Below are 26,572 nucleotides of genomic sequence, written 5' to 3'. Positions count from 1 at the left end.
CGCTCGCACAGACACAGGGTCGTGCTGAATCCTGGTGGCGACTCCGTGAGGTGGGCTGTTTACTCCGTGAAAGATGGGACAACTGAGGCTCAGGAAAGTTAGCACTTGGCCAAGGGAAGATTCTGGTGACCAATTCGTGTGTGTGTGTGTTTCTCCACACGTCCAGCTGAGTGACCTACAATGAAACCTGTCACTGTCCACCCGGAGACAGCATCGATCACACCGGCTCATCCTCCCACGACTTTGAACACCAGCTGCAAGTCCAGGTTGTCACCTGTGCTTCTGACAGACAGGCTAGAGATCAGAGGTCCCCGTGTGGTTTCCAAGGAGCCCCCTCCTTGGGGTCTATTAATTTGCTAGAGTGGCTCACAGGACTCAGAGAAACACTTTCCTTACTAGATCACTGGTTTATTATAGAAGGATGTAATTTAGGGAGAGCCAGGTGAAGAGATTCTTAGGGCAAGGTGTGGGGAAGGTGCCCGGGGCTCCCAGGCCCTCTCGGGGACCCACTCTCCCTGCATCTCCCCATGTTCACCAACCCAGAAGCTCTCTGAACCCTGTCCTTTTTGGATTTTTACAGAGGCTTCATTACATAGGCACAATCAATTACACTGATGACGACCAGTGGTGACTGATTAAACCTCTGGCCACTCTCTTTGCCCCAGAGTTCAGGGGGTGGGACTAAGAGTTCTAACCCTCAAACCACAGGCAGGGTTGGTTCCCCTGGCAACCAGCCCCCTCCTTAGGTGGAATCCTAAAGTCACCTCATTAACATAAAAGAGTCACCTTTGTTGCTCTCACCACTTAGGAAATTCTGAGGGTTTTAGGAGCTCTGTGCTATGAACAAGGACCAAATACAGGTTTCTTACTATAAATCACAAGGTTACACACGGCCACGAAGCTGGTAAGGGGCCAAGTCTGCACTCAGAATTGCACTTCGGACTGTGAATTCTACAGACTCCTCCTGGCACCCTGCAGGGCACAGGGAAAAGCCAGGGTTCTCTTCAGCTGCTCAGAGCTCTCGGGAGTGGCATCTGGGCCTTTCCCGCTTCATCATTCTGAAAGGGTCCTGAATGAACTGAGGCCAGTGCAGCAGACGCCAGGGGCCCCATCCAGGTCCCATGCTGCCCCCACCCTCTTACCATTTTGGTGGGCCCAGGGGCTGACTCCCAGGGGCCAGTCCTGACATCTGTGCCTGAAGGCTCTTCCCTGAACCACGAAGTGCCACCTACCCCCCCAGTGACTCTCCAGCCACTGCTGGATGACTCCCCCCCCCCACCTTCCGCCATCTCCTACCAGACATTCCCGCCTCTCCCAGATAAACTCCTAACCCCATCCTTGTCTCAGGACGGACTGGCTTCTGGGGGATTTGAACGCTGATAGACAATGAGATTGAATCTGCTTCAAACGCTGGTGACCCAGGTCAGCCCTTCCATGGGGGACCCAAAAGGACCCTGCCTTCCCCCAAATATCACTTCATTTTCCTGAAACAGCACCGAAAATCTAAAGGTCAAGATGCACCTTAAAGGGGCTGGGTGGTGTCACTTAGCTCCCAGGGGCTTGTTAGAATCATTCATTGTGATGGCGCCAAACGATCCCCAGGTTCCCCCCGACCCGGGTCTTGTGGGGACAGCCTGGCCTGGAGACGGACCCGCAGCGGATTCTGCATCTGCTGGTTTCCACCGTGTTGCTGCTCCCGCACGGTCAAGGGCAAGCTGCCCACGTGGCCCCACTGCGGGTGGGGTGGGGTGGGGTGGGGAGGAGCTGTGCCCTCTCTGCCTGTACCAGCTGGCTCCAGAGCCCCGCGGTCCCCTCGAGGCTGTGGCAGGGTTTTCAGTAAAAGGAACTGGCAACTGGAGCAGCGTCCGGGTCCTGGGAACCGGATTCGGGGATGCTCGCTCAGGAGAGGAGAAGGGAGACGCGGAGGGCGTCGAGAACTGACAGGTGGGATCTGGGCGCGCTGGCTGAGCCACAAACGGTTCTGCTCCCAGAGAGCCAGGGGAGGGGACACGCCGGCAGTCTGCAGTCTGCAGAGGTAGGGGGTGGGTGGGCTGCGGCGGGCTTCTTGGAGGAGGGGATTGGAGGCTGGCTGACAGCTGGCTTTAGAAGAAGGGCCCTGGGAGAAGTCCTGCTCTGCGCGGCCACTCCCTCTTTCTGGAAGCATCCTCCTGTCCCCACTTTCTCCCAATCCTCCCCCTTTCCTGGCTGACCCCTCCTCAGTCTCCTTCACGGGGTTTCTTTTCCTACCTGACATCAGGATGTGGTCCTGAGCTCTCTTGTTTATTTGCATTTATGTCCTATGAGAGCCTGATACTTGAAAAGCCACGCTCCTGCCCTGACCGCCGTATGGAGACCTTGCCGCGGGACTTCAGGCACACTTGCCCCACTGCCTACCTGGCCCCTCCATCGGGACGACCCTCGGACACATCAAACCTGATCTGTCCTAAGTGGGACCCTCGGCATTCCCTCTTAGGTATGCTCCCCTCCCCGCACCCCCTCCACCCCAGCAGCTGTCTGCCCCAGGCCAGCAGGTTTTCTCTTTCCTACAAATGCCTCATAACTGCCCTTGCAGCCCTCAGTCTTACCTGGTTCCAACCCTTTCTTTATGTAATAGTGAGAATCTTCTTTCTAAAAGGCACAATCACATCACCCCTTCGTCCTCTCTGTGACCACCGCTCACAGCATCCTTCACCACGTGGCCTCTCCTGGCCCTGCCACCATCCCTCTACCCTGCCCCCTACTTCCCATCCCGACCCCTACCTCCGGGCACAGGGGCTGCCCTCGGGTCCTCGAGTTCAGGAAGCTTTCTCCTATCTTGGTCTACAAGCTGTTCCTTCTGCTCAGAAATAGCCTCTCACTTCTTTACCTGGCTCCTGATCATCTCTGCTACTCAGAGCAAGTGTGCCAGATCCCCGACCCCTGCCACACACGGCCACGTGCTGCCACAAGCCCCGCCACAACCAGCTCTTGGGAGAGCACACATAGTTCTGGAATTGCTGGGGTCATCATCTCCTTCCAGAGGCGGGGGTTCCAGGAGCACAGGACGGGGTCTGCCTGGAAATGATCACTGAGGTGTCCCCAACGATGCCAGGCTGCTTAGCACGCAGAAAGCATTCATCGGAGAAAGGACGAACCAGACAGAAGGGGTGGGGAGGACCTTGGGGATCACTTTTCACCTCTCTGGATTCTGGAATCAGGTGGGCCCTTGCTTGGAAAGAGAAGAAGACAGACTCCCTTGCCACCTCTGTTCATGGCATCTTAGATTTATTTTGCACTTTTTAGCTTCAGCTCAGAAATCTGAGTATTGCCCTGGCTGCCTGGAGCCTGCCTGGTGGCTGCTTTAGTTCAGCTGGAGCATATGGAACAGACATTTATCACCAAAATGGGACAAGAAGTGCTCATTTTCCAAACTGACTTTTAGAAATATTTCTTATTTGGGGCACTTAGGTAGCTAGCTGGCTTCTGCACAAGCCACCAGCACAGAGAAATGTCAGAATCTGTGAAACTGCCTTCCCTCCTCGCTGTCAGCTGCCTGAACCTAACACCATGCACACAAACAGCTGTCTCAGTGGTAATTACCCAGTAATTATGACCTGGAAATGCATCTAGGCGAGATGGAAAAATGACTTCAGAACTGTCAGCAGGTCGCTTGGCGAGGGCTGGGAGGCCATTAAACCCACACAGGCTGCTGGCATCTGATGTCAGAGACACAGGAAGATGTCGTGGGGTTACTGAAGCGCTCACAGATGGAGGCCCTGAGTGTCCCTTCGGAAATAACACCTCCTCCCGGGGAACACTGGAGGCGGAGACGGGGGAGGACCAGAATGCTTGAGACTCCTAAGCTCCTGAATTCGCTTTTCCATGAACCTGGAACTGTCTTTCCAAGCAACTTCTGCATCTCAGCATAAAGGTCCACACTGATGCCCCTACAGCGTGGCTGGGTGCGGGAGGCTGGCGGCCGGACGCCCGATGAAGGCCGGGGGTCGGGGGGTACCGAGGGCCTGGACAAACGGGTCATCTCCATGGAAGGATCCAAAATGATTCTTCCAACTGTCAGAGGGAAACCACCATCGAGTCACCACCGACTCCGGCCTTGGGCAGTGGTGACGTGAGCCGCACCAGCGTCGGTGGGATTTTTAGAGACAGAATCTGGGCGTCAGGAGTTCTCCTCCCTTCAGTCCCTTCTCTCTTTACATATAGTTGAAGCGCTCCCTGGAGCCTTAATGAGCAGGCGCTGTCCTCTCTTCCAGCAAAGAGTCAAACGCAGGGGCGGGTCTATATAACATTCCGCCCTAGTGGGGACCCTCTCACTCCCGGACCTCGGCCATGTGTCACCATTTGCTTTGACAATAGTACCCCTCTTCTGGTGGGGAGAGAAAAAAATCTCACTGTCCTCTCTGCCTCTTTCTGGCTGTGCAATTTAATCTCCTGAGGCCCTGGCTTCCCGATCTGCAGGACGGGGCTTGGAACAGCCCTGCACTTAGGGCGAGTGTGTGACCCCAGCCCATCTGGCCCCCAACACCCTCGCCTTCCTTCTGTTCTCAGACGCAGCCACTCAGGTCTCTGCACCTGCCATCATCTCTCTACAACGCGTCCCCTGCCCCTCACCCCCCCCCCCCCAAGCTCCTTTCTCCCAGTCATCAGAATGATTCTCAGCAAAAGCACAGAACCTACCTCCCTGTCCAGTGGACCCGGAGGGACCGGCCCGCTCGCTGTCACACGCCCGTCTTCACGGGCTCCCCCTCTCTGAAGTCAGTGTGCCGGGGTGCTTGCCGCTCAGGGCTCGTCTGCCTCCCTCAACCCGAGGGAGGGTCTGGCCTGCCTGGGTCATTCTGTATTCACAGCACCTGGCCAAGTTCCCGCACACAGTAGGTGCACAATAAGCATCAGTTGCAGAAATGAACCTTGTTTCATTTAGCTGTTGTCACAGTTAGACGAGCCCATGTGTGCATGGCGTCCCTGGAGTGCCTGGCCTGTGGGAGGGACTCCATGAGGGTAAAGCTATCGTTAGTGCCGGTCTGTTTGTCCCCCACCCTTCTCTCAGGTCAGCCTATTCCTCCACTGCGCTCTGCACATGTCTTCCTCCCCAGGTGAGGTGGTGCTGATGGGAAAGGTAGGGTCCATCCATCCATCCACCCACCTATGTAACCATCCATCCATCCATCCATCCACCTAATTATTCATCCATCCATGCAACAAAGATTTCCTGAGCACATTCTAAGGACCAGGAACTGTGTTAGGCAGAGGAAGTAATAAATGCATAAGATGGGCACAGTTTCTGCCCTTAGGGAGATCACTTCTCTGGAGGAGACTCAGACAAAGGGGCAAAGTAAGCTGCTGACGAAAAACACAGGACTGACACCTGACCCAGGTCTGAGAGATCACAGTTGACATTCGAGCTTATACCTGAAGGATGAGCTGGAGAAAGAGACAACAGGAGCCCCTGCTGGGGGCCCCAGGATCCCTTCTGGGAGGTGGTCTGGTTCCAGAGGGCCATTTTCTTCAACCCCTGGCTTCCAGGAAAACCAAGAGACACAGCTTGGTTGGGCCAGATGGGGCCACTACTTTGGTCTACCTTTGCTGGACAAAGAGGTAGCCTAGGACAAACGAAGTGTCCCAGAAAATCGAAGTCCACCCTCTACATGTCACCACCTTCATTCACTGTTTTCAATGAAAATATCTCATTCTTAACTTTTTCTTGATGACTTGGAATCACCACCATGGATATACAGTACTTAACTGGGGCGAAACACGGCACCGCTCTCAGGACCTACCGATGTACAAGGACTGCTCAGCCCCACCCACAACTGAGGAAATAACATTTATTCTCTGTTTAAACAAGTGAAATGTCCTGCCATGTGAAAGATGGCCAATGTGATGTGACATGGACAAGGTCTTACATTCAAGCTCTAGCAGCGGAGAGATGATGTGGGTAAAGGACTGTCAAACAGAGCAGGAAAGAGAGTGGGCCAACAGGACATGGGGAAGAGAGTCTGTGATGTGCTGCGTGGGCTGTATTTGGAGGCAGCATGTGGACAGGACTCTGCATGTGGAGATTTCCTCCCTCCTTGAATGCCCTCTCAATCTAAGAGATAAAACTATCTGAGTGAAGTAAGTAAAAGAGTAGCTTTGTGAAGAATGCCACTGGGATCTGGGGAGTGTTTGGTCACTCTGTCCCTCCCCGGATTCAGCTCACCTGGCTGCCTCTCCCTGCTTCCTGCCCATTTACATTTTAGTTCTGACTCAGGGTGAAAACTTTCCCTGATAGTTTTCACTGATGATCCCTGTTGACAAACCACGGGGCTCTAGAATACACTGCTTTAGCCGAAATACAGTTGTGGGCTTCCTAAGAGTTACTGAGTTGTGAAAATGACTGAAAAATAAGTTAACTAGAATTTTTTTCCTTTCGAACTTTGAAGTTCAAAATGTAATCTTTTCAACCAAGGGTGCTGAAACAGCTATGTATCCACATGCCAAAGAATGAGGATGGACCCCTACCTCACATCATATGCAGAAAGAACTCTTGGTTTCCCCGGGGCTCACGAACTGTTTGTAGGTTATGTTACTGAATTTATGCTTTCAAAGATGTTGGTATTCTTGGAATCAAAGGAAGCTCTCTCTGGCACTGGTTACAGAAACAGCAGCATTTGGATGAAAATGCAACATGACATATCTTTCTCTGTTCTTTCCAACCAAACATTTCCCCCCAGAGCACCTTCCTGTGCGCCATGGCTGCTCGTAAATCAGAAGCGGCTGGCCTGCTGCTTCTCCTGAATCTCCCCCTCTGCTTCAGAAGTAAAGCCGAGCCTCAACCGCAGCATTAGATGTGCTCCTTGCACAAGTCCGGCAGAACGACCAGAGCAGCCCAGTTACCTCATCTACAGATGGAAAATGTGAATCTGGGCCAAGCGTCTAACAGGGCCTGGAGCTCTGTGTTCATGCTGTCACCCGGCCACTAGAGTTTGGAGTCTGAAAAGGGTATGTTTTCATGGCTGTGGGTGTTACCCCCATGGGAATTATGTCTAATTTTCTGTTCTCTAAAGAGCACTGGGAGAAGGTCAGGAGAGGAGGACGGCTGACCCCTGGGGGCTTACACACGACGGACAACGTGCCTAGTGGGGTGGGGAGCTCGTGTTCAATCAGGAAGATTTCAAAGCTGGTAAGAGGAACTGGTTTACTCCCTGGATGAGTTCTGCATTCTGTTTTTTGAATGCTTTTGATTTCACCTTCCATAACTAGCATCCCAGTAAAGAAAAAACAAACATAATAACGGATCTTAGGGACATTGGAAAGGATTGGCGGCCCCTGCTCCTGCCTGTCCATCCCTCCCTGGAGAAAGTCTAGGTGGTAAAAAGCTATTATTCATGGACTGGTTTTCCAGGTTATTTAGAGCGTGGTTTCTTTTCATCTTTTTTGCTGACCAAGTACGACTGAGTGTCCCCAGCGGGCTGTGCTGGGGAAGTCAGGCTGTGCTGACTTCAGGGCTTTTGCTTGGAGCGGGTCCTGTGTGCTCTGTGGATGCTCACCCTCACCGCGGTTCTCGTGGGCACAACGCAAGGGCGAAGCCTGTGTTAAAAAAGGAAAAGCGTAGGCGGGTGCCATGAAGCTGCCCCTGAGCCTCAGGAATGAGATTAGGACAAATTAAAATAGAAGGAATATTGTCACTTCAAAAAAATAACCAGGCAGACATAAAGTGCTCCAACATGTTCATATTCTCTACAATTCCAACTCTGGGAAATGATCAAAAGAAACAGCCTCAGATATAAATACAGTGTTACGCTCAATTTCTGTAGATCTTTAAACTCTGTAAGATTGATGTACTAAGATGCCTGTGGCATCATTAGTTATAAGAGGGAAAATCTCATGGCAGCATCCATGTCCAACAGCAGCTGTATGATCGTGAACTTCGGCATAACGAGGATTTGAGGCTGCCTTTAAAGCTGATGTTTCTAACGAGGAATATGTGTTTGATGTGTGTAATGAGTGGCGTTTTACACAGCCATGTGCAAAATTGTGTGGCACAACCTCAGCCATGTCAACTAACCAAGAAAGAGCAAAATACGCAGACATGGTAACAATTGGTGTCTGTGGCTCAGACCACCTATGGTGTTTATCTCCTCCCGTAAAGCTGCAGCGTCTCACGGTAGCCACAAAGTCACACGGGGAGACATCCATTTAAATTAATTAAAATAAAAATTAAAAATTCAGGTTTTCACTTGGTCCGGCCCCAGTTCAAGGGTTGGAGAGTCTTGTGCGGCTGGTGGCTACCATGTCTGAGAGCACAGCCTGGACGTTTCCATCACTACAGAAAGTTCTCTTGGGCAGGCACTGCTCCAGGATTTTCTCTAATTAGAATTTCTCTAATTAAAGTGTCCCTAATTTTCTATGAAGACTGTGAATTATTCTTACAGCCAGAAAAAAAGGAGTAAAAAAGTAAAGTTCAGATTAGCGGACTGCAGAAAAACCCAAGAGAGTATTTTAGGAATGGCAGAACAGAATCAAGGCGGCTTGTATTCAAAGGAAGCAGCAGGACTTTGATGAGAGTTTGAAAACAACGAAAAATATTGCTCTCAGAGTGAGTATAGAAAGGATGTGTTAACCAGAAAGGGGGGCGGTCCACATGTGACCCAGAAAAAGGAGCTCAGAGGCAGGGTGAGTCAGCGTGGCTGGAGTGGAGGGGACAGCACACCCCGAGGGCTCTGGTCCTGGTGGCAGAGGGGTAGGTCCCTCGAGGTGGGTGCATGCGCGGACAGTGGAGGCTCCGCAGCCCTGGTAAAAGGTCGCCCGGCAAATCCCTCCTGTGTGGGTGTCACCCGACACCCCAGGCTGCCGGACTGCTGGTGCTCACCCACACCTGCGTCTCCTCTGCTTCCCGCGCACGCAGCTGACCTGGGGGCCTGGACGCCCCTGCATCAAGGCGGGCACGTGTGACTTATCGGGACGGTGGGTGTGGCAGCCAGGACATGCACCGCCTCCAGGTCTCATCATAAAATGATCTGCGTCATCTTCCGCGCCCCCGCCCTCTCTGCCCTCTCTGCTTTTGGGGTGACTACTGGTGAAGGACCCTGAGATGGCAGAAGCCCTGATGGAATGAGCCTCGCTCTCTGCGTTTCTCTTTGAAGAATCTATACGAGCCGCCAGAAGAGAAACATCTGTAGCGGAGTGGACTTTGAGCAAGAAGTAAAACTTTGTTGGGCCACCCCAGGGAGCTTTTGTGGTTGCTTGTAACATAGTAGGAGCAAAGCTTATTTTGAGAAGTAAAACTCTAATTTGACCTTGGTTGGCAAAGGTATGAATAAAGCAGGTCTGGTTACTCAATCCTGCAAACCTCCAGCCGAGCCTTGAACCATGACTGGCTCTTGGCCAATCCCTGAGAATGTGGCTCTTGGAATGTTCTTTATGTTAGTGAAGGGTGACGTTGGTGTGCATGCAGGAAGCAGTGGCGCACGCCGTACCAGCGCGCAGCACGGCTCTGCGAGCTTCATGGTGCGTACCGGTGTCTGTGCGGGGTCCTGAGTTTTGCTACCACGGCTGCTCATGGAGCAGGGATGCATCTACATGAGCAGCCCTCCATCTCTCACACACGTCCCTGTGGCTTGGGAGGGGCAAGGCTTGGAAGCCTGCACCTGATAATCTCTCCGGACCTCTCCTGATGCATCTCATTTTCCTGATGCTTCTACTCCAAACCCTTTGCTCTAATAAACCTTAGCCATGACTATGACATGCATGGAGTCCTGTGAGTACTCCTGGTGAGTCAGGGAACTTGAAGGTGGTAATGGAGCTCCCCGGATACCTCCCACATAAGATCTTTCTCTGGGAAGACAAAGAACACATCAGCAGGAATAAGAACACTTTCTATCTGGAGCTTGGATATCTTACTACTATCTGCTGGCATTCCAGCATATACATCAAACTCCTGTGAATTTGGTTGATGTGAGTCTATTCATCAGAGTCTGACTGACAATAATGTCACACTTAGGAAGATTCTCTGGAATCCTGTGACCACCAATGGTTGATGCCTCTTCAGTGGCCAACCAGTGTCTCTCTTATATGTATCACTTAATATGTGTTTAGATGAAGCAAGTTCACAGATTTTGGACAAGAGCCACGAATGAGGTAGAAATAAAGGCTGTGGAGAGAGATTCCATTTGGCGGTGGTGGGGTCTAGGAAGGAATCCTGAATGAAGTGGCATTTGAGACAGACCTGGAAGAAGGGACATCACTTGACATGGGAAGAGTGACAGGGAGTGTGTGCATCTGCAGCAGAGTCTGCAGGAGGAAAGACCCCTGCAGGGGGAGCGCAGGGCACCTCCTGGGGCCGTGAGCATGCCGGGCGCTAGCCTGGCTCTGTGCCGTGTTTGAGACAGCGGGTGGTGGCAGAGGGACGGTGTTCAGGCTGCACTGCTGGGGGACCACTGAAGGGCTGGCCTCTGATGGATATCTGTTTACCTTACAATTAGCCAAGGCTAAGTGGTCCTTCTTCCTGGGCATATGGCCCAGGATTACAATTCATGCTGCCAAATCTCTCATAAAAGTCATCACAAACATCATTTTGTAATAATGAGTACATAAATCAAGTACATCTGAATATCACCATGTTTTATCAGTTGTCAGAGGAGCACCCACATGATCTGGCCCTGCCTCCCCTCAGCTGCATCTCAAGTCACATGTCCCATGTTCACTCGGCCCCACTAATACTGGACTCCCTTCTGTCTCTTTGACAGGCCAAGTGCATTTCTGCCGCAGGGCCTTTGCACTGGCTGTTCCTTTTGCCTGGAATGCTTTCACTCTGCCCTGCCCCTATTTTCCCATGGCCAGCTCTCTCTAGTTATTCAGACTTAAACTCAGAGTGACCTCTTGTAAGTCGCTGTCCCAGACCCCTAATGTAAAGCAATGCACCCTCTCTCCCCATGTCACCACCCGATGTCACAGACAGCAGAGAAGAGGGCGCCACTCCTTAGGACACATTCTCCCTCCTCCCGCCTCCTTGTGCTTGGCTTTACTCTGGTGAAATCTTCCAGCCAACAGGTAACCGCACACGAACTAGAATGAGTGGACTTTCTGTACGGATTTGAACTTCCTCGCAACCAGCTGGACGCAACTTCCCCGGTGGAAGCAGCCGCGAATGGAGCAACTCTGAGACAACTGTCATATGATAAAATGAGCCGCAGTGTCTCCTCCAGAACATAGAGTCACAGCCGTCACACACGCACGCCCGGGCAGCGCTCGGTCACACGCTGAGGCCAGCTCCCGGCGCCGGACCGGGTGTGAAAACTCCAGAGGCAGAACACTGTTTTCTTCCAGATACAGGAAGAAATCTCTAACAGCAGCTTCTCCCTCGGTCCTCTGACAGTGTCTGGGGCAGAAGTATTAGCAGAGGGGGACACTGGGCAAGGTGGGAAAGCGCATGAAAGTCTCTCTGGACGGCCCAGTCACCCCCTGAATTCACAGTTCCACCTGAAGTCACAGTCAGCCCTGAGAAACAGCCCGGGGTCCCCGCCACAGGGTCTGACAGCAGCCAGATCCCTCGCAGGAGGGGCATCGTGTGTTTTGTGTTCCATCCTTCACCACTGAAAATGTCATGCATGCAAAACCACCAGAGCCGGGCTTGGCAAATGACGGCCCGTGGGCCAAACCTGGCCCTGCTCCTGTTTCGCATAGCCCGGGAGTTGAGAAAGGTTTTTTGTTTCTTGTTTTTTACCTTTTTCAATGGTTGAAAAGATTCAAAAGAATCATAATATATCATGATACATGAAAATTTTATGAAATTCAAATTTCAGTTTCTATAAATAAAGTTGTGCTGAAACAGCCCTGTGCCCTGAGCGGTTGTGACAGACACCATCTGGGCTGCAAAGCCTAAAGTATTTACTATTTGGCCCTTCACAGAAACTTTAAAAAATTTTTATTTACTTATTTATTTTCTTAGGGGGGAGGTAATTAGGTTTATTCATTTTTTTTTTTAAAGTGGAGGTACTGGGGCTTGAACCCAGGACCTCGTGCATGCTGAGCACACACTCTACCTCTGAGATCTACCCTCCTCCCTTCACAAAAACCATTTATCAACTCCACCCCAAGTCCTGAATGTCCCCGCAGGCCTGGCCTCGGAGGGACTCTGGTGAGGAGAATTTGTTTTGCCCTCAGGTTAGTATTTCCACGTCTCCTTTGCCCTGAGACAAAGTCACAAAGCCAAGGCCACCAAAAGCTGAAAAGCCACTTACGTAGGATCCGTAGTCCACAGCCAGGGTCTGCAGGGCCCAGGGGAGGCCGAGGCCGATGAGGATGTCAAACACGTTGCTCCCGATGGAGTTGGACACGGCCATGTCCCCCATGCCTGCGAGGACAAGAGGTCGTGCGAGTGAGGGAGGTGGTCCCGGGAGAGCAGCCCCACCAGGACCCTCCCAGCCTTTGCCCTGAGAGCTGGGGACCTGGCGGACAGGTGTGCCAGCCCAGGTGCTCGGTCCTCCCCCAGGCCATCGCTGTAGGACGACACCGATTGTGAAACAGTCTATGGGCCGTGCATTGTCAACAGACTAGAACAGAATAGCATGAAACACACATTCTGTCTGTCGACTTCCACTTCAAGTATGATCACTGGTCAAATGTTAAGCGGTTCAAAAAACCAGATATGGTTCCAAAAATTCTGAAACACCCTGTAGAAAGGAACCGACTCGACAGTCTCTAAGGGCTCCTGAGTTCACCAACCCACACGGCGCAGCGTCTTCCCCCAGGGGTATCCAATGCTTCTTCCAAATAACTGAGCAACATTAAGCGAAATAATGGAACCAGTAGAATTTCGTGAGGACCCGTGGAGGACGCTGTGCTAAGGGTTGCACTAAATGTGGTGTTTGCTGACAACAAATGTCCTGCAGCACAAACCAGGCATCTAAATCAGAGTGGGTGCTGGGGACGGGCAGGGCCACCTGCGGGGACGTCCACCTGGGAAGGTAAACTGCGAGCCTGGTTTTGAGGATGGGAGGGTCTGTCACACACTGGAGGGCGACCTCTGGCAACTGCCACTTTGAGGGGCACTGCAGCGGGTAACCCTTAGGCTGTAGGGGCCTGTCCTCTCTAAGCCTCAGTTTCCTTGTCCAGAAAGTGGGTATATGAGTGTCCCAAACTTCAAGAGCTGTTGTGTAAGTTACACAAGATAATGAGTCTCAGTTGCTTTGTTCAGTGTGCGATGCTCAGCAAAGATTATCACTACAGTAGAGTGCCACTACATTTATTACTCTTTTTAATGATAAAAGTAACACCACCTCGGGAGGGGTGCGGGGGCTGCTGAGAAAACGTCCCTGCCTTCCTCAACGGCGGGTCTTCTGACTTGTTCCCTATTCTTCTGATGCCAGGAAGCCTTTTGACCATCATGGCACCGGAGTTGCCCGTGGCTCCTTCCCAGCCGGGATCTGGCGTCCCAGTGATGGCCACGTGGCCCCGTCCCCTCCCCGCCCCCTCTAGGCCCCACCTTGTCTGGCCACGATGAGGCTGGCCATGCAGTCAGGCACGCTGGTTCCGGCCGCCAGGAAGGTGATGCCCATGATGACGTCGGGGATCCCCAGCGTGTAACCGATGACGGTGACCTGGGGGGCGGGAGGAGGCGGTGAGCTGAGGGCAAGCCCAGCCCCACCCGTCCTGGGACCCTCTGATCAAGAAGCAGAAAGGCCTGTGATCAGGACAGTCTCCCGGGGGGGCCCGGTCTGCTCTCTGCACCGAGACAGAGAGCAAGGAGCATCTCGTGGAGCAGAGCAGAGCTGCAGGCAGGGGGCTGGGGTGCGGCTACAGAGCACGTGCTTTCCACCTGAAGGTTGGCCTTTTTCAATTGTTGCTTTCTGGACAGCGAGGGGCTTGAGAGAGGACAAACAGCTCCAGAAAAAGCAATGTTGGGACAATTTCTGAACTCAGGACGCTCCTGGGAAACCCAGAATGGATGCTGCCAGGTTGTACAGGGAACCTGAGCGTCCGAGTCCCACCTGCACAGTCAGGCTTTACTAGACCTGCAGAGGGGCTGACCCCCGCCATCCAGTCTTGTAGGAACAGCCAGGAGCAGCTGGCTCATTTCCCCTCTTCCTCCAAGCTTGGGAACACCATCTCTGTCTGCACCATCTTCCACACTACGCTGGCTTCTGTTTGCTTAGTACTTGGGCTCTGTGCTCAGGGGTGATCACGGGTTTTAACTTTTTTAATTCTCACCACAACCCCATAGAGGAGGTGCTAATATTAGCCTCATTCTGCAGATGAGGAAACTGAGGCCCTGCCCAAGGCCCATACGCCGGGAAGCGGCAGAGGGCCATTCACACCCTGCAGTCAGGCCCCTGAGCCAGGGCAGGGCCCCTTTGTTTACACAGGAGGGATTAACCCAGCGTGGGGGGGAACACCAGACACCCGAGGGGCTGCTTCCTTTATGCAAATGAGCCCACGCTGGCTCAGACCAGCCGGGCAAGCTGAGAGGAAAGCAGGTGGTGAGAGGGCAGGAGCAGGAGCCGGTGGCAACAGTGAGGTCAGCGGAAGGAGACCAGTGCCGTGGACGTCACCCCCAGAGGGGGTCACTTGCAAGGGCTGAAATGATCAGGTCATTCTGGATGCCACTCGACCCCCCACTTTCTATAAAATTATAAAAAATGCAAACTGCATGTGGTTAGAAGCACACTCGGGGGCAGCAACTGAAAGGGACACCTCCGCTGGAACCTGGCCTCGCTCCTTCCCTGCCCAGACCTGGAGGATGGTAGTGACATCCGGGGGGGTGCCTTGCTCGGCCCCTTTCAAACCAGAGACTGCACCTCACTTCCACTTAGGGCTGCACTCGACGCGGGGCGGCCTCGGGCTCCAGGGAGGACAGTGCATGCAGAAACATAGCATTTCTTCGGGTTCTTCTGGAGCCTTCTGTTAAATGAGCTCCCGCACCCTTTCTAACCCTCCGTGGGGTCCCTGCAGGAATCTGTCCAGCTCTGTGGGGCTCCGCCTGGGAAGCAGCCGCCCCCGCCCCGCCCACTGTTACTGCGGTTACCGTGGTTACGGCTGAGGCTGGAGTTTTGGGGAAGCGATTCTCCAGGTGGCTGGACCAGGTCTTGGCGCTCCTCCTGGTTTCCCCTCACTCCCAGCGGTTCCTCAGGGCTTCTCAGAACCCCCCGAGAGAGCCAGGAGGCAGACAGGAGGAAGGGGAACCTCGGATCCCTGGGCTAACCTGCGTGTTACTGGGCTTTGGAGAAAACCATCGGGCCACCAAGGCTACTCCCCAGACCTGGCCCCCAGCGAGAGGTCAAGTGAGACTGCGTGAACACGGGGTGAGGGCGACACCTCTGGCTAAAAGATTTGAGTTGAAAAAAACAATCACTTGTTTGTGAGGTTGAAAGCAAGGGATAAACACAAGTTAGTTGTGTCAGGTTTATACAGCTGTTATTGCCTCCAAAATAATCTTTTCAGAACCTTGTTTTTTCAGCTCTTAGGTTTAATTCTCCAGAATTCATACTGCATTTCTACCCGACACTCAGGCACCATCAGATGTGCATAACTTCGTCATGGCTTTTAATTTCTGCCCAGCTCTAATTCTAATGAGTTAGGTTCCCTCCTCAGGTGAAAAGCAGAGTCCTGCGTGGACAGAGCCCTCTGCATGTCTGGGTTTCCTAAAACAGGCTTTGGGGCAGAGGATCTGGTAAGCCACAGCCCTTCAATTAATGCCAATCCCTGGATCATTATTTCAGCTTCAGAAGGGACCCTTGAGTGGTCAGCTGGTCCAATGCCCTTCTTTTCTGGTTGAAGAAACTGACCTGAGATCGGGGAAGTGACTGTGATAGACGGATTCTCTCTCCCCCGTGCCTTACACCTTTCCTCCAGGCCCTTTGATGTGACTCTGCTCTTCTTCCTACTCGAGTGTCCCACTATATTTTCCCCACTCCACTGACACTGGGCTTGGTTGATGGAGTGTGGGTGGGAGTCACGAGTCAAGGCCCAGGAAGCACCTGTGTTTGCCCACACCGTCTGGCTGTCCAGTGACCCACCAGAAGAAGACATCCCCCAGGTAGCCACTGGTCCAAAACAGATGAGCAAACACACAGAGTGAACATGAACCCCACTTGCTGCCTGAATCAAAGGCAACCAGGCTGGAGCTCGAAGCAGACTGCTTAACCAGTGCCTCCTAAGATTAATCACCCCACAGTCCACCTGCTGACACATGAGTAGGAGGAAACATTCTTGTGATTCTAAATCACAATGTTAGAGCTGGTTGTTATGCAGCATGATACCACAGTAGCTGACTGATACAGTTACTGGGCTGAAACCCCTGCCCCTTCTCCCCTCGGGTTGAGAGTTTTTCCCTTTGAAGAGCTCCAGCACTGCCTGGGGGCCTGGACACACTCACCATCCACACCATGATGTAGGAGAAGGCTGCGATCCACAACGTGGAGGAAGCGAACGTCACCATAAACCACTTCTCCCAGCGGGGCTTGTTGCAGTTGGGGACAGTGAAGTATAAGACGAAGCTCAGGGGCCAGGTGAACGCCCATTTCACTGTTTCCAGTTTGCCAGCTGGGGAAATCAAGGCAAAAAAAAAAAAAAAAAATCAGCGAGCTGCATTTCTCTGCTCCTCAGACACTGACATCCCAATGCAAGGCCTGTGACATAAACCTGACCACATTGCTCTTTTGCTCAAAGACTCAAGTGGCTTTCCACCACCAACAGAAGAAAAAATTATCCACTGCCCACCTGCTCGTTAGGCCTCAAAATGACAGGATGAGTCACGTCTGAGTAACACAGGGCTCGGGGGAGAGTTTGGCAGATGGAGCCAGTGGAAAAGGATGAGGAAGAGTCTCAGGACACAGAAGGGGGTGTGGGGCATGTGTGGGGGTCAGGAGGAGATGGGGGAGGGGAGGTAAAGGCCACCGGCTGCCTCTGGTCCTTCTCCCCAGGGATGCAACAATGTGGTCCCAGACTACAAGGCGTCAGTGGTCACAGCGCCATCTAGTGGGGTTGCTCGACATCGCCTGTCAACTCGCTGAAATCGCGAAGGACGGTCTGAAAGCTCTCAAGGTTGTCAAAACGCTGCCTGAGTGTTTGCATCCCAAGCTGCTGCGGATTTGCATATTAATGATTGCTTCCTGGCTCTCTCACTAGCTGCTGCCACGACCAAGAGGAGGGATCTGTCAGTGATGACCCGAGCCTACATCTCGGCTGCCCGAGTGCTGGGGATCAGTGACAGCCGTGAAGGCTTATTTGGGGACTGAATTACCGTGAGTTCTTATGGCCTCGGATTCAAAAAACACATTCGGTCTCCTTTAGTCGTTACCCTCCTGCTTAAGTGCCAACTCACCTCCGAAAAGAAATTTGTGCACATATACATACTTCCTTCTTCAATCAGTATCTCCACCTTCCAGAAAGTTCCCTGTGCCTCCTGCTGGTCTACATTCCACTGCCTACTACCACGGATTAGGTTTTCCTGTAAAACTTCCAATAAATGAAGTCATATGGCATTTTGGGGATCTACCGTCTTTTATTCAACACAATGTCTTTCTGAGTTTCATTCATGTGTCAGTCAGTATCCGGTCCTAACTGCTCTGGACCGTTCCATCCTGTGAACACCCCGCGGGTTGTTTATCCAGTCTCCTGTGCGTGGGATTTGGGCTGCTGCCAGTTTTCAGGTATTACAGCTAGAGAGGCTGTGCGCTTTCTTGGGCAAGTCTTTCCGCGGCATGTTTTCATTTCTCTGGGGTTAAGACCCAGGAGGAGAATTGCTGAGTCATAAGGGAGGGTGTTTATTTAACTTTATGAGAAACTGCTAAACAGACTTCTAAGATGATTGTGTCATTTTATATTCCCCCCAGGGTTAAAGAGGTATTTTTAAAATTACATTTTGAACAGTGATTAATACAGTGTTTAACAAAATTGATTTCATAATTTTACCCTGGCATCCAGCACTTCATGTCTCTCTTACCAGTCTCCAGTTTCTTAAAACTGCAGAGTGAAGTTACAGAAGGTCACTTCTGGCCCCTGGTCTCCCTGGATGGTGGGGTGGTCCCTCAGGGGAGGGAGGGCTTTCTCATCAGACAGCACTGGGTCGGCTCCCTGCTCTGTCTGAGTCAAATGGCCCAGTTAATTAAATTCCCTAAGCCTCAGTTTCCCGGTCTGTAAAACGTGGACACAGAGACACTGAGCTTGCAGAGTTTCAGGCAGAATTAAATGAACCCTTAGGATAGGGGCTGGGACCATGTAAGTCTGCAAGTTGCTGGAGTCAAAATCCTCAGAATCTTTCTTGACTCTTGCCAATCTTTCACCCCGACCCTGACCCTGGCAACCAGCCCAGGGCACTCAGTCTGTCTGCAGCTCCCTCTCCCCACCGCCCGGCCTTGGGCCAGGTCCTCCATCTGTGAGCTGGCAGGAGGCCTGGCTTCCTAAGGGGACTCCCTGCTCCCTCACCTGCCCCACCTCCAGGTGCTTGCCACAGAAAACAAACTGCTCTAGAACCTTCTCCTGGCTTCCACTACCCTCGGAGCAAAGCCACCATGGCAAATTACTGACTGATTGGGCTCCCACATACCATCACCCTCCTGACACATGCCCCTGCCTCCAAGCCCCTTCCTTTCTGCCTCAGTGTCTCTGCATTGGTGGTTCCCTTTATGTGGCTCTTGGGGCTGAGTCGTCCTGTCGCACAGGTCACCTCCAGCCCAAATGTCACCAGACCCCTCAGATCACCCGATCTCAACCAGATCCCCAATTGCCCCCACCCCATCCTTCGCCTTCCCATCACCTGCATTTATTTGCTTCGCAGCAAATGTCTTCTATCGGAAGTTATCATTATTTATTTCCTCACTTATTCTCAGTTACTCCCAAACCAGAATATAAACTCTATAAGGACGTGTCTTCTCCAGCTTGCTCACTCTTCTGTTTTTGTTTTTTTTAATAGCTTGGTGAGCATCTCTTTTTTGGAGGGGGTGGTTATTAGGTTTATTTATTTCCTTTTTTAGTGAAGGTCCTGGGGCTTGAACCCAGGACCTCATGCACGCTAAGCATGCGCCCTACCGCTTGAGCCAGACCCTCCCCCTCTCACCCCTGTTCTGGTGCCACGAACAGTGCAGGGCATACATCATGTCCTCAGTACATATTATATCAACAGTAATAACGTCGCTGTGAACAATCTAATCAGACCAAAGGAAATGATTTGTTTTTGAGAGCCTAAGGGTATCCCACTTACAGGGGCACAGTAAAGCAGAGAAAACACCTTATGAAGAAAGGGGAAGTCTCTTCCTACGGGCTGCCCTGCGTCTCGTTGGATTTAAGGTTTGGAGATGGCAAAGTGGACAATGAGGCATTGGCTGTGTCTGGCTGGATTACGAAGCAAGACTGCCTGGGAGTTTTTTGTGAGGAGCTTTCAAATGCTGCACAGCCCACAACACGACCAGACCCTTGGCCCCCACGCGCCTCCTGGAATTCTGCGTGTTCCTGAACCCCACACTGTGGTGACAAGTGATGCAGCCAGCTGGGGCTCTCGGCATCCCCTCCCCGCCTTCCGGTCCTCCTGACGCCCTCGCAGGGAGAGGGGGAGACTTGGTTTGCTTTAAAATACACGTTCAATAAAGTCACAAAGAAACGCACGGATGGGAAGAGAAATGACTTCGCCCTGGCTCTCTCTCATTCTTCAGAAAATAAAAAAGAGGAGAAAATAGAGTCAGAACCATGACTGCAAGAGCTTAGAAAACGATACTGAGGAGGGAAAGTTGCAAGCAGTGTCAGCACCGGGGAGTTTAGAGTTTTTTTCCTTTCAGCTGCTTTAAAAATTCTGACTTTGACGCTGGGACGGCATTCTACCTAGAAAGCAGTTTTCACTATCATTAAAAATGTTATAGGTGCTTTCTTTAAGTTATAGATCTATCGTTAACAACCACAAACAGTGTGGAAGTTCGATGAGCATTATCTGGAAAGTGCCCGTAAGTGCAGAATAACAAACGTAGCTCACTGGACAAGCCAAGTGATGCAGACATGTGCTTTTGAAGAGATTTTGAGACATCAGATGAGAATAATCTAGATATTAGCTAGTCTAAATTTCCATTTCTGAAAATAAAGGCGTAAAAATCGTTCCTTTCCTCTTTAAGTCAACAGTCCTTCTGGGCAGTTTTCCGTTTTTTGTTCCATTGCCACGTGGTCTAAATAGAGCCCCCGCCCCACTGCGGGGAGGCGGGTACATTCATCAATTTAACAAATATTCACTGGACGCCAACGCCGCCGCCCCTCTTTGCCGGCACTGCTCCAGCGCTGAGGGTACAGCAGCAAACGAAGAAAACACAGCTCCCTGCGCCTGAACCCCATGTACCAGCGATCACGGGACCTCTCGAAAGTCAGCCTGAAAGTCCGGGATGGAAGCAAGCATGTGAGTTGGGGTCTCTGAGCACAGAGCGTCCCTTGGAGAGCCACTGCCCCTAAAAAGCAAAGGACTTGTTCCTAAGTTGTATTCCTTTAAACAGTCATCTAAAATTTTTCATTAATTTTTTATTTTTATTGAGTTATAATGAACATGCAGTATGATATTAGCTGAGGTGCACATGTGTTTTTATGCACATTTTTATGCACTGTGAACGGATCACTGCGTCCATCAGCCAGCAAACTAAGTTACAGTCCTTAGAAAGCTGGATGGAGAAAAAGTCATCGCTCAGCATTGCAGACCTAGGGCTAAGTATGTAAATTTGTTCTAATTATATGGGCAATAAAAACGCACCTTGTGTTAAAATGGAAAATATAGAGAAAACAAAAAATAATTCCATCAGGAGAAACCTACTCATATTTTGGTGTATTTCTTTTCAGTGTTTGTTTCAGGGAAGTGCGTTTACCTACATACACATGTTAGTGTTTCTCCTTCTATCAGCAAGAAGGCTATCTTCTCACAAGGGATAAGAATCTACAGGGAACAATATTCAATAGCTTGTAATAATTTATGATGAAAAGAATATGAAAAATAATATATATAAAACTGAATCACTGTGCTGTACACCAGAAACTAACATAACAATGTAAATCAACTCTGTCTCCATAAAGCAGTAAGACTATGTGTACAATCTACATGCGTGCAGACATATGTGTGCAGTACGCACAGGTGTGTAGAACAAAAAAATCTATGTAACCTCTACGTACGTTACATGCACATATAAACACGGGTATGCTAGTACCTGTGTATACATTATATAGTATACAATATATTAAATACATAGAAATTTTGTATATTAATGTACAATATGTTAACATGTATAAATAGTTGCCTATTAATATACAATATATTGCATGTGTGCAGCATGTAGAAAACATGTATGCATATGTTATGCACCTGCACACGGCATGCATGTATGCACACACACCTATGCTCACGTGCACACGCGTGTCCTACATATTCCTATAGTTCCATAAACCCACGTGATTACTACTTGTTCGTTATACACAGTAGAGTCACGCCCTGACGGCAGGAACAGGGTGCCCAGGACGTCGCAGGATACCACGGGAGGGAGGGGGACGTAGCCTCACCCCGCAGAGGGCCCTTTATCAGGCCAGGAGCTTGGCGTGAGAGGACCCTCGAGTGCCCTCTGCTGGCCTGAGGCACCTCCGGCCTGCTCACTGGGGCTGCGAGGAGGTCAGCCCACGGGGGAGGGCCAGTCTGGACGCTGGGCCGCCAGCCTCAGGGGGCAGTTTCTGAGTCTGGGAGTGGGGTTTCTCAGCAGCTGGTAGAGGAGAACAGGGGGCCATCACTGGAGAAGCCCGTTCTCCATTCCAGAGGCGGAACCTGGCCCTGAACTAGTGTCGCAGAGGAGCCGTGAGGCTGGCTGTAGGGACTCCGGGCCTCTGGTCCTGCCACCCCGCTGTGGCCCACAGACCTGCAGCATCCGCGGTGGAATGCAGCTGAGAGCCCCTGGGGGCGGCAGGACCACACAGAGCATCCTTTCTCCTTGCGGGCCTGTGCTTCTAAAGGATGCAGGATGCCTGAGGGGGGTTCCCGAGCCCACACCTGTAGGCAGCCTCGTCTCCTAACACAAGGGAGGGCACGGCGGTGGGGCTGGAAGCCCTGGGTCCTCCGCACCCGCATCCTAATCACAGAGGCGGGCCGGGAGGAGTTCCAGGTGCCCTGAAACCTCACAGCTAGGTCTGGCATTGATCTGACCAGGTGAGAAATAGGGAACACGGGGCCCGAGGGGCCCTTCTGTCCTGAGCGAAGGTCTGTCTGCTCACACACGTGTCCTTGTCCATCTGGAGGGGTGCGCGTGGGGCCTCCTGGGCTCCGACGGCCAAGGCAGCACGTGGCCACAGTACAGCCTCTTCAGCTGGCCCCGCCGTCTCCCTCGTCAGGGAAGGGCTTTGGCCAAGTGAGCATTCCTGGAGCTTGGTCATGGACTGAGAACGAGGGCTCGGGGAGACAGGATTCTAGACGCAGCCCCGAGATTCTGCCCCCCGACTCTCAGAGCCCACGGGGAGGATGAACCACCCGTCCCGCGACTCGGCCACACCGTGGGGCCAAGCTGACCTGCAGGCCGGGAGGTCACGGTCCGTCACCGGAGCCCTCAGAGGCAGAAGGGGAGCCAGAGGGGAGAGTGATGAGGAGTGTGAGGAGGACCAGACGCGACACACGGGACTGGTTTGAAGAGCGAGGGGCCACGTGACATGGAAGATGGGGGTCCCCGGGGGCGGGGAGCAGCTCTCAGTGACAGCCACGGCCGTACACCCACCAGGAACCGCCTCCTGCCAGGAACCTGCGTGTGCGGGGCCCCTGGCAAGGGCCACAGCCCGGCCGCCGCCTCCATCATGGCCCCTCCAGCCTCTGGGCACCCAGCCAGGCCGTGCCTGACTTCTGACTCCCAGAACCCACAGCCACCCAGAGGGCGGGTAAGCCACGCAGCTTGTGCTGATCTAGGAAGGAACACGAGGGCTTACGAGGGAGGCACGGAGGGTCTGGTCATTTAAACTCCAACATGTTTCTGTCCTGGCAGACAGGAAGGTTGCCAGGAAAAATCGACAAAGGTGGCAAAACGGGTAAAGAGGCAGGGGACTCTTTTCTATCAAGATAACCTGCTAACAGCAGACCTAGAGATGCTCATACTAAGTGAAGCAGGCCAGACACGGAGAAACATCATATGACGTCACTTATCTGTGGAATCTTAAAAATTGATACAGATGAACTTCTTTACAAAACAGAAACAGACTCACAGACACAGAAAAGAATCTTACATTACGAAGGGGAAGGGTGGGAGGGATAAATTCGGACTTTGGAATTAACAGATACACACACTGTCTATAAAATAGATAAACAACAAGGTCCTACTGTAGAGCACAGGGAACTACGTCCAGTGTCTTATAATAACCTATAATGGAAAAGAATATGAAAAGGAATATATATATATCTAAATCACCATGCTGTACACCAGAAACTTATACATTACAAATCAACTATACTTCAATTTAAAAAAAACCTACTGACAGTAATTTACCTTTGGTGGGCGGTTCTGGCTCTGGGGCACAGGGACCTGGGTGGTTACTTTCTAGTTAGTTTTGGGAAGGACTTAAGCAGGTTGAGATCTCAGCAGCCCCGGGGGGGGCCCGGGAGCAGTTCTGGCTGGAGCTTTATTTGCTGTCCCTGGACACAGAGAAGGACCCTGCATCTGAAAGCAACACGCAACTCTGACACTCTGCACCCATGTCCCACCATTAAGTGGCCTTTTGAGTGTGTCCAGCCTATCCAATCCCTCCTCAGAATTTACAGTCCTCCCATAAACTCGAACATCTCAGAGAAGACACACAGGCTAATTAAGCTTCACACACTTGACAGTGAAAATGAACCAGACCAGCCCACTCTTTCTCGAAACAGCCAGAAACTTCTGGAAGGTCCAGCACATAGGCAGAATTCTTTGGACTTGGTCCACCCATTCCACTAATGGATGGGGTGGGGGGACAAGGTCACTGGAATGGCCAAGGCTTCGTTGGAGGCAGCAGTCAGGGGAGTCCTGAAAGCTGGTGGGGGTCCTGAAAGCTTTACAAGCCCTGGCCCTCCCCGTCAAGGTACCAGGAGATTCCCGGGCCATCCCTGCTGTGAGATTTGGATGCTTTCTGCCCAGGTGTGCATCTCCTGTGGGGGAAGCAGCAGGCTATGGGACAGGAGGGACCCGAATGGGGACGAAAGAAGAACAAAAGCCAATGGGGAGGATGCAGTGTCCCCAGGGCTGGCCTTGTCACGACAGCGCCCCCACTGACGCGCGGGATGGTGACGGTGGGAGAAGCCCCTCCTCCCCCGAGCACCAAGCTGCCCTGCCCACAGGTCGCATGCCTTTCTCCTCGGCACCACGGGGCCCTGAGGAACAGCTGAGAGAGAGCCTTCCTCCTCCACGTGCCCACTTTTCAACCAATGACCGCCAGTCGCCATCCTGGTCACCTCTGGACCCTCCACAACTGAGTCTCACCCACTGTCAAATTAATACAATATTTCTGTGTTCATACAGAAATATTTCCCTGAACTCAATGCCAGAGGGACCACCCAAGTCCAGGGCGTCTGCTCAGGGGCCTGAGAGCGGCTCCGGGCCCCAGCCCCGCCGCAGGACCACTCACAGGGGGGGTCGAACGGCGTGTAGGGTCCCTCCTCATCCTCCTCGTCCTCCTCGTCCTCATCATTCTCGTTATTCTCGTTGTCCTCGTTCTCATTCTCTGCCTCGTCGCCAGCCTCAGCGACGGCGTCGTCCCTCCGGGCCCGGCTGCCGCCTCTGTCCGGGGCGCTGCCCGGCCCCGTCCCGTTCTCCACCGTGTGCTTGATGGGGATTCTGATGGCCACCTCGGACTCCCCGTTGGCGTAAGCCCTGCTGTTTATCAGTCTCTGTCTCTGGAAAGAGAGAGGCACGTTCTAACACGGCCAGAGGGGTTGCAAATCCTCACCCACATCACCAGCTACTGGAATCTTTCTCGGTCAGCGGACAAGGGAGGTGCTCCCAGAAGATTCTGCAGACAAGTTTTAAGGGATTCCTCAAAGTAATAACCAACTCAGACGCCCTGCTTCTGGGAGGAGGGGTTTATCTTTTATGGCCCACGGGAACGCGCAGGTCCCTTCAGAGGAAGCTCTGCACGTCTCAGACGCGCACGTGCTCTCTCCCGAGGGTCTTGATTGCATAACGTGGTGTTACCGCTCTGCTCCAGGTTGTGGGGATTCCTTGGTCCACATGTGAGAAAGCCACACAAACGTGTTTGGATTAGTCTATCAATAAGGCTGCCACTCTGGAGAAGGGAATATCCAGGAAAATTCAGGTCTCAGACTCCGCATTACTGTAAACCAGGGTAAACTTGATTTAGCAACTACTTCTGTGCAAGTTCACATCAGAGAACTTTATTCAAAGAAAGATGAAAAGGAAGAGGTCGGTGGAAGGGACACACAAGTTTTTCTATCTGCCTGGGAGCTGGACTCTAAACACGTGGAGGGGAGAGCAAGGACCAGGAGGCACGGGTGGGCCAGGGAGCAAAGCTGTCAGGAAACGGCTTCGGGATACTGACGTGTGAAACGTGGAGGGACGCTCTCCTCCTTTCAGACCTAGAAACTTTCTCCCCTTCCCGGTGCCCCACCCCCGCCCAGCGGCAATGGACTGTGCTTGCCCAGATACCTCATTGATCAACATGCGGCTGGCCATGGAGAGTCGGGTCTTGGGGGGGAAGTGGCTGGTGATCATGATTCGAAGACCGGCCTCAGAGAAAGACAGCTGGTGTGGGTAGGCTGACAGCAGCTCGTCCACCATGATCACTGACGCTTTGCGGTGGAAATTGGCTGGGAAAATTAAAAACATAAAATAAAAGTAACTCTGTGGTTAGGAGCAGGGAAGAGACACTCATTCCTCTTCCCTTCCTTTCTCTTTTCTCATGCCTTCCTGCTTTTCTCCTGTCTTCACTCTCTCCCTCCCTCCCTGCTTTCTTTCCATCCATCTATCCAACCAAACATCCATCCATCCATCGATCCATCCTCCCACCCATCTATCCATCCATCCATCATCTATATATCCATCCTTCTATCCACTGATCCATCCATCCATCCATCCATCCACCCATCTATCCATCCATGGAAGGTTGTAGTGATCAAAATTTGGAGAAGAGTAAAAATCTGCTTTCCATGAGGCTCATCGATACCTCTTTTGAAATGACTCGAAAACAATCTGTGTAGTTTGCTGACATGGTCACAATGAGTGATAACATAAGAGAATCAATCCTTTGTCCTCAAAGGATTCTTTTCCTTCACTCAGATCTGGGGAACAGGAAACACCCCACTGGTCTTTAGTAATCCTTTATACTCTTACATGTCAACAGTGTACACAGTGATCTGTTAAAAGCCACAGGACTGATGTTAGTCCTAGTGAAGGACATGGTGGGAAAATGTCCACGCGGTCGCGGCCCTGCCCATGAGCAGGGCTGACCGAGGGCTTGGGGGCGGGGTGACCTGGCCACCTCACAGAGGCTCAAGTCCAGGAGGGGCTTAGGGCAAATCTTCTGTAATGATTTGCTGCCTGGCCTGAAAAAAAAAAGTGCCACCACAGCCCAAGCCCCTCTCTGTGGATGTTTTAATACGAGCACACGGCTCACAGGTACCTGGCCG

At 52.1% G+C, this 26,572-nt stretch overlaps 1 protein-coding gene across 5 annotated transcripts in view; it reads right to left on the bottom strand.

Moving 5' to 3' along the window:
* SLC24A3 (solute carrier family 24 member 3) overlaps positions 1-26,572 on the bottom strand; it is a 427,850-nt gene that overhangs the window by 8,596 nt on the left and 392,682 nt on the right. For all 5 annotated transcript variants that reach the window (XM_064475910.1, XM_064475911.1, XM_064475913.1 and 2 more), the window contains 5 exons: positions 25,593-25,753; positions 24,556-24,823; positions 16,352-16,518; positions 13,463-13,577; positions 12,219-12,331 (listed from right to left, as the gene is read on the bottom strand). In XM_064475910.1, the coding sequence (XP_064331980.1) occupies positions 12,219-12,331; positions 13,463-13,577; positions 16,352-16,518; positions 24,556-24,823; positions 25,593-25,753 (824 nt within the window). The remainder of the gene's footprint in view (positions 1-12,218; positions 12,332-13,462; positions 13,578-16,351; positions 16,519-24,555; positions 24,824-25,592; positions 25,754-26,572) is intronic.

This window comes from Camelus dromedarius, chromosome 18, assembly GCF_036321535.1.
Source record: "Camelus dromedarius isolate mCamDro1 chromosome 18, mCamDro1.pat, whole genome shotgun sequence".
In the NCBI taxonomy this organism is placed as follows: Eukaryota; Metazoa; Chordata; class Mammalia; order Artiodactyla; family Camelidae; genus Camelus; species Camelus dromedarius.
This window is presented reverse-complemented; position numbering and strand designations above follow the sequence as displayed.